The sequence below is a fragment of the Phocoena sinus genome, chromosome 8 (genome assembly GCF_008692025.1).
Source record: "Phocoena sinus isolate mPhoSin1 chromosome 8, mPhoSin1.pri, whole genome shotgun sequence".
Taxonomy (NCBI): domain Eukaryota; kingdom Metazoa; phylum Chordata; class Mammalia; order Artiodactyla; family Phocoenidae; genus Phocoena; species Phocoena sinus.
The window spans coordinates 79,265,292-79,282,906 of NC_045770.1; the positions used below are offsets into that span (position 1 = coordinate 79,265,292).

General features: G+C 40.7%; 1 protein-coding gene across 2 annotated transcripts in view; it reads left to right on the forward strand.

The window, feature by feature from the left end:
• BBOX1 (gamma-butyrobetaine hydroxylase 1) overlaps nt 1-17,615 on the forward strand; it is a 75,452-nt gene that overhangs the window by 17,012 nt on the left and 40,825 nt on the right. For both annotated transcript variants that reach the window (XM_032642083.1, XM_032642084.1), the window contains exon 5: nt 9,515-9,713. In XM_032642083.1, the coding sequence (XP_032497974.1) occupies nt 9,515-9,713 (199 nt within the window). The remainder of the gene's footprint in view (nt 1-9,514; nt 9,714-17,615) is intronic.

A 17,615-nucleotide genomic window follows, 5' to 3' on the forward strand; every position in this document is an offset into this window, starting at 1 on the left:
TATAAAGTGCTTTACTTGGAGCGATAAGAAAAAATGAAGAAAACCAGAGAAAAGGTGAATCCTCTGATGGGAGCAGATGGTCTTAGGTAATCCTGTTTCACACACAGTCTTTCCCATCTCAGTTGATGGCAACTCCATCTCTCAGGCAGCAGGACCACCCTACACTCCTCATTATCCCTTATACTACACACCCAATGTGTCGAGAAAATCCACTAGCCCTATTACCAAAACAATCCAGAATCCATCCATCCACATCTCGCTACCTCCACCACCAACCCTCCATCTGAACTACCGAGAGCATACGCCCTCTTCCTCCCCTTCCTCTTCCCCTACTCCTTTGCCAGTCTTCCTTCTTCATATTTTTAAAGCATTGCTATCTGCCAGGCACAGAGCTCAATGCTTGATATGTATTACTCTATTTAATCCTAGCAACAACTTTACAAAGGCAACATCACTGTAACCACTTTACACATGAGGAAAATAAGGCTGATAAAAGTAATTAACTAGTCCAAAATCAAAGAGGCAAAGAAGCAACAGAGCCAAGATTTGACTGAAGAACATCTGCTTTATTGAATGCCTTTCTGTCATCCACCTCTTCTCTGTGCTTACAGCAATTGGTGCCGGCTACTCTTTTTGTGTCGCTGCAATTATTGCACTGAAGGGTTAATGTCGGTGTATTTGACTGTCATCCCCACTAGACAATTGGAATCCAACGAAATAGCTAATATTAATAACAGGTACCATTTATTGAACATCTTCCATGCATTGTATTTATTCAGCAAGTACTTAATGAGTGTCAGCTATGTACCAGCCGCTGTTCTAGGTACTGGGGATGCACTGATGAACAAAACAGAGGTAGACTTTAACTGTAAGGAGTTTACATTTTGGTAGAGAAAGAGATCGCGAAATTTACAAGTTTATCTACATTACATCAAGTGGCCATAAGGACTTGGACACAGGCAGGTTGGTCGATGTGGCGATGGGGTGTATGGAAGTCTCTTCTGAGTCCTTCTAATTTTTTACTGAAATAGGAAGCAAAGTTATCAGCTGAGCATGAATAGGAGGAGAAGTGTGGGAAGTTTGAGGACAGGGAACGTGAGAAACAGTCAGCTAGGGGAGCACGAGATAGAGTTAACTATAGATTAATGGATGTGCAGTAAAATCACTCATCATGGTATGTTTTCCTCCGGCCATGTTCAGCTGCTCTGGGTCAAGTGCAGATTTAATTAAGTATACAATGTCAAGTTCTTTCTAGGTATCATCTCATTTAAATTTCCCAACAACCCTGCAGGTTGTTTAACTCTGTATTTTCCAGATGAAGAAATTGAACTGAGAGAATGCATCACTTTCTGGAGGTCACGTAGACGGAAGTATCAGAATTCAGATTTGAATCCACATCTGTCACCTTCAAACCTTGAGTGATGAATTTTGACACAAAGTCCCTATCAAATCGGACCTGCATTCTCAACTCTATATGTGCTTAATATGTTCTCAGTGAACTAGCTTCGGAAACTTGGCTGAGGAGGAATTCGTACACATTCTGATTGACTGAAAAGTTAGTATGCGTCAACAGACTTGAGACTGCCAAAACAAAGTTAATTAGATTTAGGCGGCCTGAATAAAAATGTAGTAGCGAGCCCACCGTGCCGGCACGCCTGTAGTATTATGTCTGATCTGAGACGCCCAGGCTGCTGTGGGACATCAGCAAACTTGAACGCCTCATCCAGAGGATAGCAGAGAGGGTAGTGCAGGGCTTGGGAGCCATAAAACATGAAAAATATGGGAGAGAAAGAGACTATTTAGCCTTGGCAAGAAAAACTTAGCTCAGGGCCTGTCTTTATACACATCTCCAAGACTGCCATATTCTGCGTGATTCTGGAGCACAGAATTAGTGCCTAAAGGAAGGTGACAGACGTAGATGTTTCTCTGCATAAGGAAGAAGATTGTGTTGATTGGAGCCGTCTGGAACCAGGATAGGCTGTGCCATAGAGAGATGTGTGCTCTGGAATTAAAAGCCCTCAAGAGGGTGTTCTATAACCTTTTGAGAGATGTCAGAGGGGATAGTCACAACGAGGACAGAGGGTAAAACTGAATTTTCTGTTAGTCCTGCCAATTCCAATGAAGTCTGAGATAATAATCTCCCTTATCAACATCCCCTGGTGCTTGTTATCCTTTGACAGAATTTTTTCAGAATATCCAGTCTAGCTCTTCGTGTGGGTATCCCAGCTCTGACATATATTAGCTGTGTGACGTTGCCTAACTTAGGTATGACCCTGATGCCTGTCTAATCTATAAAGGGGGAATGATATAGAACCTCTATTATGGGCTTGTTGTCAGGATTACAGGCATCACTCCATGTAAAGTGCTTAGAAGGGTGCCTGGAATTATAAATGCCCAATAAGTGTTCACTCTCATTTTTTCAAGTGTTTTTCACACACTCCCCTTTAGTGCTGCTTCATTATTTCATGAGTTCTTGTTTTTTCCAACTAAATCGTCACTCTTGTCATATATATATTATATATATGGGGCTGAGCATATATATATTACCGGGTACTTAATAGTTCAAAACAAAAATGTGTTTCTCTTCTTTCAAGCAACGTAAACTTGTTTAGAAGCATCTTTTGTACATTCTCAGGGAGACTTTTCAAGTTTGGTGGGATTATCACCTAGAGGAGAGGTTTTATGGATTTCCATCTTTTAAAATACTAAAGTGTGCTCAAACACTCCTTTTTCAGGGGTTGCTTCTTGTTTCCAGTCATCATTAAGAAATAAGCAAAGATTTGTTTAGGATACAGAACATAGCAGTTTTCTGAAAATCTACTGAGTGCAAGCCCTGGGCTATATACCAGGGGGAGGAAGAGTAAGGGGGCAACAGTGGTGAGGAAACAAAGATAAACAACAGGATCTCTATAGTTTGCAAGGACCGTACAGTCCAGTGGCAGAGAGAGAAATATAAGGACCTGCCTGACCCACACTTGCTTATTTTTTCCCTTCATCTGCGACACCCACCTCTTTGTCTCATGGGTCCTAGCTTCAGTGACTTTGAGTTCCTCCAACAAGCTAAGAGATCACCCCTCTTCCTACTGTCTTTCCTTTTTAGACACTTTCCCTGCCCTTTGCGAGATTGGCTTCTCTCACCTCTCAGGATGTGGCTTAAAAAGCTTCTTTTCAGTTCCACCTTTCTTATCTGCCATGTCTAAGCAAATAAGTTCTCCGTCCCACTCCCAATGATTATTTGTCAATATACCCCATTCGTTACGCCCACAGCACTTACTACAACGTTTATTTTTATGTATTTATTTGTTTGCTTGGTTGTTTATTCACTTTTTCCATCCCAAAGGCAACAATCACATCTTTTTTTTTTTTTGGCGGCACGCGGGCCTCTCCCTGTTGTGGCCTCTCCAGCTGCGGAGCACAGGCTCCGGACGCGCAGGCTCAATGGCCATGGCTCACGGGCCCAGCCGCTCCGCGGCATGTGGGATCTTCCCGGACCGGGGCACGAACCCGTGTCCCCTGCATCGGCAGGCGGACTCTCAACCACTGCGCCACCAGGGAAGCCCCACATCTATTTTTATTCACCAATGCAACCTCTTTCGCATAGCCAGACCTTCGGCAAATACGTGTGGAGTAAGTGAAAGATCCTTTCAGCGTAAGGTGGTGAGCACAGGGGCTGAGGTATGTATTGGTGCTGGGGATCACAGAAGATAGCCATCTAACCCAGTCTTGGAGATCCTGAAGGTGGGCATTGCAGAGGCTGTCACTGCCCCGTCAGACCTCCTCAGCACTCTTCCCATACTTGCCAACAGCTTGCTATTGCGAGATTGCCAAGCTCCTGGAGGGTTCTCTCTGCCTGAGGGAGCAGGCTTGGCCAACACACAGGGAAGGCCAGAAAGACCAAGGAGTGAACGCCCAGAAGCAGCTCTCAACCAATAAGGGGTAGGTGTGGGTGGCCTCTGCATCTCAGCTTCCTTGCCCCTGGGTGGGACAACTCTGTATCTGAGTACAGTCTACAGTGTTGCCGTGAGGTCCAGCAGTGCTGAGCCCCAGCTGCAAAAGAAGTAACCCATTCATTAAAACACCTTCCAGAGGCCCCCTTCCCTTTCTCACTTCCCCACCTCCTATTGGTGCCTCCAGGGAGACCTCCTTAGTAAATTGCTTGCATTCAAATCCTCATCTCAAGGTCAGCTTCTGGAAGATCTCAATCTAAAAAAGGACAAGTGACCAGAATCTTGAAAGGCGTGTCGAGTTCACTAGACAAGAGGTAAAAGAATTTCCAAAGAGGGCAGGATTTCCTTAGTGCAGAGAAGAGAATCAAAGTCCCAAAATCTGGGGGTCAGATTTTGATTATGGCTGGGCCCCTGCAAGATATTTATAGGAAAAGACAGTAAGCAATCAGCTGATCATCAGCACATGAGATGAGCTGTTTCAGAGCCAAGAGCACAGTTCCGTGCAGGTAGACAGAAGGTCCTAAACTCTTGAAATAACACATTGCAACCCTGCACGCTGTACTCATGAATCTTTAACTGAAGAGCTTCTTTGTGTCTTTTCCTTTTTTGAAATACAACTCAGGATCCAGGAATGTGAGACTTAATCCTGAAAAGGAATGGTGTCTTGAAAGCCAGCATGTAGCCTGTTCATAAATTTTATGATGTGTGAAGCACATGTTCAAGGAAGCATTTATTAGTAAGTCCATAAGTTAAATTAGAAAGGGTGGTTCATGCCTTAAATATTCCGTCATTTTCCACACTGTTTATGTTTCCAGACCCAAGTGTGAAATTTAAATTTTCTTTTAATGTATTCACCTAACAAACGATTTACTCTAGGCCAGCATGTTTTCTTATGGTCCCCAGTGGTGGTGTTTTGCAGTTGGGGGGAGACAGGGAAAATGCTTCTAAATAACTTTTTCAATGTCAAAGTTTCTGTACAGAAATCATAGAATGATCTTACTGGTGGATTTATTAAGAAGATGTAGTTTATTTCTCCCAGAAGATTGGAGTATTTTATATCGGGGATGTTGTGATGAGTTCGGAAACTGGCTAGTCATAGTGCTGTCTCTGAAAGTCACAATTGGCATAACTGAGTCTGTGAATGGCTCGTATTAGGAAACAGATCCTGTGATGGGTTGTGGCCCTTGGTCACTGACTTTTTCAAAGCTCCTGCCAAGGCACACCAAAATAGGAGCTACAGTTGGAAAACTGTAAACTCTGTAGAACTTAAAAGGTATTGTGACCAACCCCTGATTGTAAGATCCTATGAATTTGAAATTATGTACAGTACAGACTATGCTATGTATGATATGAACAGCCTCATACCGAGTTTTATACTGAGTCTTTGTGTGAATATGGTTAATTTTACACATGTAAAGAGTAACAAATTTCTTCAAAGAATCTAACTCATTTTGTAATTTTAAAACAAAGAATATCGTGTGTGTATGTGCGTGTGTGTTTGAGAGCATGTGTTTGTGTGTGTGTTATTCTATAATGGGAAAATGACTCATGTAGAAACAAAAATTCATTAAAATATGCTATAATTATATAGAGATGTATATAGTGTGTGCCCTTAGCAGAGCCTTCTTGAATCCACAAAATGCTCAAAACACAAAAGTTTTGAAAATATTTACATCTTGTGAAAGTGTTTTTTCCATCTCTATTTATTACATTTCCCTGCTACACAGTCACCAAAACTCTCTGGAAAGTGATAAAGGCCTTAAGTAAAACCAGACTGGCATGGATCACTGACATATACTGGCGTAAATTTTAAAAACGAAGCTAGCTGATTTTTAAGCCTTGGTTCATTTCACAAAAGCAATGAATAGCAATGCCGTCAAAGAGTTGTGCCTAGTCATAAAGCCTTTTCTGCATTTAAAATCCTGACTGGGAGCCAAGATTTATCTTTAAACACTCATGCTTGAACATGTCCAGACAGAGTGTTCCTAAATGTAACTTGCCCTGCTTTTTTTTTCATCTAGAAAGTAGATTTCCTTTGTAAGGGATAGAATAAGCTGTGGACATTCAGACATAGGACTTAAGAATACATGTAACAACAGTATTTCAAGGCATTAAATGTTTATTTTCTGTGTAGTTGTTGAAATGACAGACTTTGGAATTAGTCACCTGAATTTGCCTAAGTAGCTAGGCAAATCATTAGCTGAAAGACTTGGATCTCTGTTCCCTTCTCTGTAACATGGGAATACTGAAAGCATCTATCGCATATATTTATTACGGACATTAAAAGAAATAAGGCATGGAGAGCACCTAGCACTGTGCCTGACACCTAGAAAGTATTCAGCAAATATTAACTATTATTATTAGTCTACTATGTGCCAGGCACTGTACCAAGCTCCTTGCATAATCTCATTGCATGGTCAACATATGACCTGCAAGTAAATATAAGTACGGTTATTTTATAAATTAAGTTCTGGAGGATCAGCGAAAAGATAAGGAAACAAGCTGGTAAGAAGCAAGACAATGACTCAAACCCAGGCCTCTTTAGCTCCATGTTCTTTATTCTACTCATGTCCTGTTTCATACAGTATCAGTGATATGTGGCTACTTAAGTTTAAATTTAAATCAGTTTGAATTAAATGAAGGAAAAAATTTAGTTCCTTCGTTCCACTAGCCACATGCCAAGTCTCGATAGCCTCGTGTTATTAGTAGCTATGATACTGGATGGTACAGATAGAGAATATTTCCTTCATCTGTTCTATTTGACAATATCGCAGTCTAGACCATACTATCTCTCCAGGCTGGTTTGCTCTCAATAGGACAACACATTTTCTCTTTTAAATATTATAACAAAGGCTCATCAATTAATTACTTAACCCTTTGTAGTAAAGACAACGCATTGCTATAGATGGCCATGTAGACCGTAGCTAATCCATCTAACAGTCTACACAGGAATGAGAAATTTGCCCTTGGCCAGATCATCACAGTGCCCAAGAACTAGGAGGATCCTCAGCTGTAGTCTAGGTGATCTTTTTATTCAATAATGAGAACCCATGGTGATGGGAAATCCTAAAGCCAATGTGAAAATGCAAGATGAGTCTCCACCTCTCATCTACCTCCAACACTCAATGGACCTATAACTTTCATTTGGGGCTCAACAAGCTTAAAGCTGTTCTCGATATTTTTTTAAGTTTCTGGGTGTAGTCTACTTAGGTGTAAGCTTTGGAAAGAGGAGATAGTGATTTATTATGTCATTGACACTGATATTTTGCCCAGGAAGTTTTTCTCTCAACTGGAAGCCAAATGACTTTTCTAGCTTGGTAGCCAATAAGTAATATTTATGATATTTATCACCTTCTTTTCACAGACCTTTTTGATTAGTATCAGATATTACAATCTGGAGACTGTAAATGCGAAGGGCAAATGGGAGTGGCAAAGCAAACAACCATATAATCCAATATTCAAAACAAAGTCAAATAGATGGCCTCTTTGAACAAAAGCTCTTTCATATAAAGCCAACTCTTGTTAGAGAGCGGAGTGGTGCAGGAGAACCGCGCTGGGCCCATAAAACCAACTTTGATTTCAGAAGAAATAGTTGAGGCATGAGGGACAGACCTGAGGAACTTCATGCATATGAAAGAGCAGCTGGCATCGTAGAAGGGGCATTAGGTAAGGGATCAGAAGATCTGATATCTCCATGGTATCCTGAACGTACTTCAACTATAGCATCTACCATATTATGTTTTAATTGTCAGTTTCCGTGTCCAAGTCTCCCATAGACTATGAGTTCCTGAAAACCTACTGCCTACCACAGTGTCTCACGACATGGTAAAATATGTATTTTACACCATCCACCCTCCAAAAACAATTGAGATTATATCCCAAACCCTTCACACCCCATTGTTATCGCTTTAGCCAACTTGCTCTGGCCCATGTGCTGAGCTGCTTCTCTTTGCCAAGCTGACTTGGTTTAATAGTGAATTCTAAGGTTTTTCTCTAAAAGCACTTGATAAGAAACACTGAAAAAAAAAGGAACAGGAACGGCTATAGTTCTTTCAGTTACGGTTAGTCCCACAAAGAGAAGAGTTAAAACAAAAATTAGGAACCAGTGGCTGAATATAAACTTGACTTCCTGAGAAGATACAGTAAGTCACCTGGAATGTATTCAATACTGAAGAATATTAACATTGTCCAAAATAATGAATGCGGCCACTAGGGAGGACTCATTTAGAGTTTGCAATTTAGGCCCTGAAAATTCTGCCTCATTATGCATTATGCAATATTATGCAAACTTTGGCAATATATGTGTTTATAATCTGATTAGTTCTCCCCCCCTCTCCCCGCCCCGACACACACCTGCTCATCTCTGTGAATGTCCTCATGTAACTCGCTGATGGGAGATCAGGAAGTGGCTTCCTGCACCTGTAAGTATCTTTGCTACTACTAAACCAACATCTGACTCCTGAGAAATCCTTGGTTCTGCAGAAACAGCCATGCTGACATCAAAGAAGAAATGATTCCCAATCTACAACTACTACAAGGGAACACTGACCCAATCTTTTGTCTTAAACTGGAGGCTCTGGGGTTGTTTTCTGTAACATGACATATATTTCCCAGTTAGAAAAGGGAGGCATTGCACAGGATGATTTTGAGGTCATAAGACCTCATTCTGTCACTTGTTAAGAAAGCTTGCCTTCCTAAGGTAAATTCTTTCCCCCAAAATGAAGAAAGCAAGTGGATTAGCTAGAGTGGTCTTTGCTGAATGCAATTGTTAATATCTGAGTTATTTTCCTTGGCAAAATTATGTTTCCTCTGTGTTCTACTTCCTTTGAGAGAGCCTGGTTTGTAAGCAAATTATTTTCTACATTTGTCTTCCTTTCTGTTTTTTCAAGTAAACATTTTTATGAGCCATAAATCATGAGGCATCAGAAAACAAAGAAAGGCATTTGACTTTATCTCATGTGGCATTGTCACCAAAGTGTTTGTGCATGCCATGAGCACAACTTTCATCTTTTCCTCCCCATGGACAGCTTTTGCTGGCTCCTGTGAACAAGCTGACCCTAGAGAAAGCTTCTTATCAGGTAAAACAAGAGGAAGAAGGAGCAGTTCCTACCATGGCAAACACTTCTCACCCCGACCCCCAGGGAGAGGCACACGCTATTCTAGCACTTGATTCTGATTTTATCTCTATTTGGAATTGAGCAATAAAACTTGGCTGTTAAAATACACAATATTTCAAGGCTATTTCTAAGCAATGTCCAGGCAGAGAAGCCCTAAGGACCTATGTATCAAGAGCCATCACAAGCTAAACAACATTCTCTTGACAAATGTGCTATGGTGAATACCCGTCATGGGTCTTCCACAGTTGTAGGCAGACAGCATAGAGTAGACTGGCTTGGGTCCAGGGAAGAAGAGCTGGTAACTTGGGCATTTCTAATATGACTGAAATTTAATCAATTCCGTGATAGAACAAAGGTCAGCTTCCATGAAGTAGTCCCTTCTCTGAGGTTCTCATTGTGTGTTAAAAACAGTGCAATCCCATCTGGTTTCTTCTTTTTCTTAATTCACAGAATGTCAGTACTGGGGCTCAGAGTTCCAGCTACCTACTCTGGATTTTGAAGATGTTTTAAAAGATGACGAGCATGCATACAGGTGGCTCTCCAGGCTCAAGAAAGTCGGCATAGTGCGACTCACAGGAGCATCTGACAAACGAGGAGAAGTTTTAAAACTTGGGAAAAGGATTGGTTTCCTTTATCTCACATTTTATGGGTGAGTCGCCCAATCGTTGGTGTTCTGCCATCATATATAGGGTTTGATATACTTTCCAGACAGGGACTCTTTTGATTGATGATATAGAGATTTCCACAATGTCTTGACAGGAAGTCAGATGCGAATCTAAAAGTGGGATTTCTCTGAGAATGACTGGAATGACGTCAGACGCCAAAGACAGGATAGTTAAAGGTCGAGGATTAGTTTGCTAGGGCCGCACAACAGAATACCGTAGACTGGGTGGCTTAAACAATAAAAGTTTATTTCCTCACAGTTCTGAAGGCCAGAAGTCCAAGATCAAGGTGCTGGCAGGGTTGGTTCTTGGTGAGCGCTCCCTTCCTGACTTGCAGTTGGCCACTTCCTCACTGTATCTTCACATGGCCTTTCCTCAGGGTACCTGCACTCCTGGTATCTCTTCTTTTTCTTATAAGGACACGAGTCCTATTGGATTAGGGCCCCACCCTTAAGATTTCATGTAATCGGGAATTCCCTGGCAGTCTAGTGGTTAGGACTCCACGCTCTCACTAGAGAGGGCCTGGGTTCAATCCCTGGTCAAAAAAAAAAAAAGATTTCATTTAACCCTAATCACCTCCTTAAAGGCCCTTTCTCCGAATGTAGTCACATTGAAGGTTAGTGTTTCATCTTATGAATTTGGGGAGACACAATTCAGTCCATACCAAGTGGGATAGAAGACTGTTTCTCTAAGGCTTTTTAAAAATATTCAGCTTTACAAATGTGAACGTTTATTAAAGTTTTACCTCCCAAGAGTTGGCACAAAATTAGGTTGGGCCCTGGGGAAATGAAACCAGCCACCAGATGTTTTAAATAAAGCTAACATGCAGAAAATTAAGTCTATGCACTTTAACAAGTAACAGGAAATACAATTGATTTTAACTTTGGAACAAGAGGTTGTTTGCATAAGAATTGCCTGGGAGGTAACATTAATTATGGATAAAGAAAACACTAGCAACAGGAAACACTACCTGGAAGTGGGGGTGTGACTGTATTTCTAATCTTTAGGGTGAGCCTGTCATTTGCGATGGAGACACTTATTCTTGGGCTCAAAATGCAAAGTTTGCAAACTGGTAGCACACAGGCAGTATTCAGATGTGTTTTGTTTGGCTCACATGATGTTGAAAACAAATGGAATCAACACTTAAAAACTGGGAGATTTTACATTAAATATGGAGCTGACTTTTCTTGAAAAATCAAATGTAGCAACAACTGAGCTTAAACCCCTGCTTGCCAGCAACCTGCTGGAGGTAAGAAAAGGCTGAGCCCTGAAGAGAGCATATTCTCACTCTCCAATTTCACGAATTCTGCCTCCAACTCCCACCTCAGACCTGCAAGAGCCCTGCTAGCCTTTGACTTTGCCCTTAGGTTTGCTAATCTAGAGCAAGACCTCGTCTGTAGGTAAACAGAAGGTCAAAAATATTCAGTCACTTGCCTTCAATGATTTGAGCATGTTTATTCATGGTAGAAGACTCTATCATGTTTAGGCTTGGATGACCCAGTCCCCACCCCCATCCCAAGAACAAACTTTTACCATTAGCGAGTTTGTGTCATACAAAATTTTTATCTCCCCTACATCTGTAAGAATTTAAGCTGCCTTAACAGATTACAGCAGCAACAACAGACAAAGGAAAGAGGAAGAGTCTTGAAATTATTAAGAGCCCCAACTGTATTATTTTCTCTCTATTTTTCACAACTTTCTGGAATAGATATTATCCCTGAGTTCACTAATGAGGAAGCTGAAGCCCAGAGAATTAAAGTATAAACCCGAGTTTCCACAGATAGTAAACAAGGAACCAGAGTTGGAATCTGTGACTGTCCCATCCCTGGGCTTTCTAATATACCTCACTATCAATCATAGTACGAAGGAAGCACATTGAAAAGATGCCTTAGGGCACTGGAGGTAAACAGAACACTTCAAATATCTTCTAAGTTCTTTTTACTTCATTTTTATTTGCTGACAACAGACTTTTTGCACTGATGCCAACACATTTCACAGTTTCATTACAGTGGCCAAATTTGGGGCTCTTTGTTATGGCTCCCTAATTTCCACCCCCATCTATCACATTAAGGGTCAGATTCTTAGTCCTGATTTATAACTTGTGTTTTATTTTGTTTTGTTGTTACAAATCCTAAAAAAGTCTTAATAATTTGGCCACTGATCTAATATTGTGAAATTTGTTGGAATGAATACTAAAGGTTTGTTGTCAAAACAAATCAGACTTCCTACTACTCTTCCATTCCCTTTGTCCCAGATCTTTGCATCTGACCACAGAGTATACCTACACAATTTCACCTTCAGCAGTTGATCACATTTCTTCCCTAAATCTCTCAAACTATACCACACTCCAGAAAATGCCTTTCTTTCCACCTTACTGCTTCTTCCACCAATGATTGCCAAGATCTCTTTTTTTAATTTTGAATTTTGTGTGTGTGGGGGGCAATTTCTAATTCCCTACCTCAAGAACTTAACGAAGAGAACAGTTTTGTTGTTGTTGCTGTAGCTTTGATTTTGTTTGTTTGCTTACTTGTTTGGGGGGATTTTGTCAACAGAATGAGAAAAGTGAATATTTTCCCCGAAGTTACTTGCCTTTTCTATACTGAAGTTAGGGTAACATGAGATTTTTAAAAAAGGGAGCTATTTAGGACAATGTTTCTCAACCTGGGCTGCACAGTGGAATAACCAATTTTAAAAATACTGACATCTGGGTCCCATCTCCAGAAATTTTTTTTTGAACAGGACTTGGATTTGGCCTGGGTATCAGGAATTTTAGAAACACTTCAGGAGATACTCATTTGCAGCAAAGGTCATAAGACTCTGCTTGAGAGGAACGGTAGTTCAAGAGAAGGCAGGTCACAGGTGGTGTGGAGCTTGGTTTCTTTACATCCTCTGAACTCTCACAATTATGTAGACTAAATGGCACTTGTCATGTTCTTCTTTGTACTGTGGTAATGCCTGGATGTGACTTTAGAACAGAATCAGTAGCTGCCTTAGACAGGGTCTCTCCCTTTCATATCTTTGTTTCTCCACTGGCCTTACTCTTATTTATTTATTTATTTATTTATTTATGGCTGTGTTGGGTCTTCATTTCTGTGCGAGGGCTTTCTCTAGTTGCGGCAAGTGGGGGCCACTCTTCATCGCGGTGCGTGGGCCTCTCACTGTCACGGCCTCTCTTGTTGTGGAACACAGGCTCCAGACGCACAGGCTGAGTAGTTGTGGCTCACGGGCCCATTTGCTCCGCGCATGTGGGATCTTCCCAGACCAGGGCTCGAACCCGTGTCCCCTGCATTGGCAGGCAGATTCTCAACCACTGCGCCACCAGGGAAGCCCTGTCCTTACTCTTGTTTGAAAAATAACTGATTGGTGATTGAGTGAACAGAAAGAATAAATGAAGGCAATAAATAATGAAGGCAATAATAATAATGCCAGAAATAGGAGAGAGACAGAGAAAGGAAAGTGGGGAATGTTAAAGGTAAACTTTGCTTTCCGGGTAGATTTTTCAAGGAGCCTGGTTTCTGCTCTTGCTTAGCTGCCAAAAACAATAATAACTTGATGCTACTTCACATGTGCTTGCCTTGGGAAACTAACCTAGTACATTTCCATTCAAATAGGGTTACTAGTTTAGAGAATTTAAACTGTGTGCATCTAAAGTGAGAATTATAATGTCTATTTTGGGGTTTTGGCTGCCATCTACATTGTTAGATTGTTGGTTGGATAAACAAAAACAGCAGATTCCAGAACTTTCTGTATTTTTAGCATATGGTAGGCAAGGAATAAATGTATAATGAATAAATTCACACCGAGTTTTTAAAAGACTATAAAGCAGCTGATGAATGCAATAATTATTAGAGCATTTCATGTTATAAAATTATGTTCACCTATCAAAATGGCAATAGCTTTGAGGATATATGTTTACATCATTTTCCACAGCTGTATTTTCTCAGATACTTGTCATTTTTTGACAGTGCATCATCTAGGCAATATTTTTTCAGGCAGCCATTTGAAATGTTCAGTAACCTTACTGCCTTAATGATGAAATCTTTCCTGGGAGAAAAGAATAAGAGTTGGTAAAGAAACCCCCATTGTCAATTTTGTCAAATACATATACATGTGGAGCAGGATGTAAAAAGATGACCTTTTCAGGAGGATTTAAACCTTTGACTTGGAACAATGTAGTTTTTACAGAATGAGGCCAAAAGCCTCATCCCCTGTCCCTGACCACACCCCACCCCCACAAAAGGAATGAAAATAGCTTTCTGGATCATTTCTTTCTTTTTTGAACAAAATATCTGAATTTTATGACATAATTTAACCCAATGGGAAATAGTCATTGTAAACTACACTCCACTGCCATCTTCAGTGACTGAATGCAAGTTAGAATAATGCATTCGACAATGCATCCCACAGAGTAAATCTTCAAGAAAGTACAGTCACTGTCGATGAAAGAGAATGTCCTGGTCGGTGGTATTGTCGTCTTACTCATCCATACAACAACCATTCCTTGAATACTTTACCACATGCAAGGCACCATGCCAGGCATTTTGTTCTGAACTAGATCTGGGTTTCTACTTTATGGAAAACTATCTTTGGTGATTGCTGTATATGGGTGAATATAAAGAGTTGAGTTGACTTCATCTAGATAATATGGAACAATAAATATTCCATAAAACCAAGGAACAAACTGTAAAGTACCCCTGGACTTTTGGCATTACGAATGAGGGAACAAGATAGTCAATACATGCCAACAGTAATTAAAAGGTAGCACATAGCTGAAGGGTGATACTCTCCCAGCCTGGTGAAAGCAAGGTGAAGATGGGGTGATATTCAGCTATCAATATGGCAGCTAGAGAGAATGAAGCCAGACTCCTCAAACTTACACAGGCTACCACTGTATAAGTAGGTGTGACATTACTACATACATATTTAATTATGACTATATAATTCCATACAGCTCCTCCCCATCTCAAGCTAGCCCAACTTAGATGCAAACCATTTTTTTTTTTTTTTTTTTTTTTTTTTTTGCGGTACGCGGGCCTCTCACCGTTGTGGCCTCTCCTGTTGCGGAGCACAGGTTCCGGATGCGCAGGCTCAGCGGCCATGGCTCACGGGCCCAGCTGCTCCACGGCATGTGGGATCTTCCCGGACCGGGGCACGAACCCGTGTCCCCTGCATCGGCAGGCGGACTCTCAACCACTGCGCCACCAGGGAAGCCCTGGATGCAGACCATTTTATCCACCAAAGAGAGTTGGTGGGGAACAACTACAGCCATAGCTCCTTTCTCACGTTGCTCAGATTGCTTTCCTCCCTTCCAACTTAACACCTTCTTTCTTGCATGCATCTCCCTCGCTTTTCCATCTCCTTTATCCTGTCTACAAACAACCTGTTCCAAGTCCTCCTCTGATTTTGGCTGCTTTTTGGCCTTTCGTGCCCTAGTTGCATGACCTATTAATCTTTGTCCTCCTGTGTTCCAACCACCATCCCTGCTACATCCTCCCTTGATCTGGTAGCCTCTGCAGTTTTAAGGGAGAGAACCCCTCTCCCAGCCTCAGCTCTGTGAGATCACTACCAGCGCCACATCTCCATGCCCAGGCATTACAAGAAAACAAAATAAGTACTTTACTACTCATCCTAGGAGCCAGTTTTGCATTCTGGCTTAGCTAGAAAGAGGGGTGGAAATTCCCTTCTCTCCATATATTCCTAATATCTAGTTAGGCAATTTCTGTTTCTTGTGGAGGATTCCACTTTTAGGGATAATGCATGCAGTGTGAAAGAAAATAAACTACTGTATTGTAAGATATCACTACTGTTAGTTTGCTGGGTTGTACTAATATTTGCTAGTCATCATATTTTGAGACTGTAATTAAGACAACAATGAGAAGTTCACATGCTCTTCCCTAAAAAGGCAAAAGCATAACCTGAGAATTTCTTCTCTAATTAGTTGGACAACTAAATTAACTGGTGTGGTCAGGGTATTACTATTTATATATACTTGTGTGTGTGTGTGTGTGTGTGAGACACAGATATGGGGTGGGAGAGGAGGGTTCGACATCGTATTTTTTAGTGTTTACCATTAATATTGTGTATTAACTAGTTACCTTTCTTGTGACTACTAGCCAGGATAACCTTTGAAAATAAGGCATGTGTATCTCATTGCCATTGCCACCATCATATTGAGCTCTTTGCAGGCAGAAACAGTGGCCTGCTCAATGCTAGCTTGGTGTCTCACACACACTTATCTCTCAGGAAACGTTAATGAAAGGGAATGTATGCTACGATATTGAGAAATTCCATTTGATCAAGACGTCAAAAATTCTTTCTTAGCATTGTCGACATTTATCAGTCCTTAGAAAATTAACCTCATGAACAACTCATCAGAAAGTCAAGAGGAAGAAAAATACAAATTTCAACCTTAGCTAGCAAAACTCCTCTTTTCCAGATCAGAGCCCAGAAGTTCAGTTCTTTCTTCTTCTTTCTTCTTTCTAAGAATATTTTATTTTCTAGCACAAGCAAGATGCAGTAACACATGTAACAAGGATTAGACTAAGAAGAATAATCAGGTGAAAATTAAAAACTATATTTTTCTGAAACACTAACATCAGGAATAAAGATGATGAGAGACAATGAGGAATAGGTGTAAAAGCAAAGAAATTTATGAATCTTGGTGGTAGTCAAATTTTATCTTGTGGAGACAGCATGAAAGATATGTAAATGCTAAAGAAAACTTATAAGGCCACAAACTGTAGTGGAAAATAAATAAATACTTTGAAACACTTCCTTCCATAAAGTTTAGGGAAGAATTGAGGACCCAATGCCCCAGAGCATCTGTATTGCCTTACTACCCAGAGAGCTGCCCATGGGGCCAGTAGGGAAGCAGAGCTTAATCATGGCTTCACCACCAGCTATTTGCAGGTGAGAAGTTGGTCTAAACTTTTCTTTTAGTTTCCCAGAGTTCTATGATTCTCCTCTACTGAGGCCTTGTTTCTCTTTCTAAAGGAGTGTTTTAATACCTATCATGTCCTTTGAGGCCTTTGGATGAAAATTTGCTGGAAAAAATCTAAAAATGCTACTATTACTGCTGAGTTTTGCATCTGCATGAGTACCTTGCATGCAGGCTTCATGAGATGAATAAAATAATGTCAAACAGCAAATGTTTCTATTGGGCTGTTTGTCAAATGCACCAGCCAAGCCAGTTAAAAATTAACATTATTGAAATAGCCTCTGGGGAGAACAAACATATCTCCTTTCCAGCATTCACTGGATTTCTGCTAGCATTTCTGTAAGCCAGCCCAGCAGCACTTCACACATTAGCTTGTATTAGAGATTGAGGACGTATGAGTGAAAAATATGATTATTCTTTGGCATCTGGCCCCTTAGAAATTGCTCCTACCATTAGTACTTCCTCCAAATCTGACTTTGAAACAGCTACTTGCTTGATATACATGTTACTAGAAAACATTTGTGAAGTGTGGGGACTGAAGAGGGGAAGAAAAAACAAGTTTACCCATTTTGCTGAAGTTTCTAGCTAAGCAATTGCTTGAGAAAACCACACAGCCATTCTTGAATAAAAATGGCTATAAAATAAAAACTAACCTAGAAGCAATTCAGACTTGGGAAGAAAACAAAGAAAACTTGTCTGAGTTCTGAATTGAGTTGTAATTTCATCCTACTTTGTGAAAAATCTACATTGAAATTTCTTAATGAGCTGTTTTAGATTTAGTACTGATCACAGTATTTGAGGATTGGGTTGGGGGAGCTTTAAAATGTGTATTCTTCTGAGTATTAGGGTTTCCCAAGCAGAGTAACAAGCTGTGTTCTTTCGGCCATTGTGAATCCCAGTTTATGTTATCAGCCAAGAGCCAGTCTCTGGAGTTCCCTTTGTTATCTTAGGT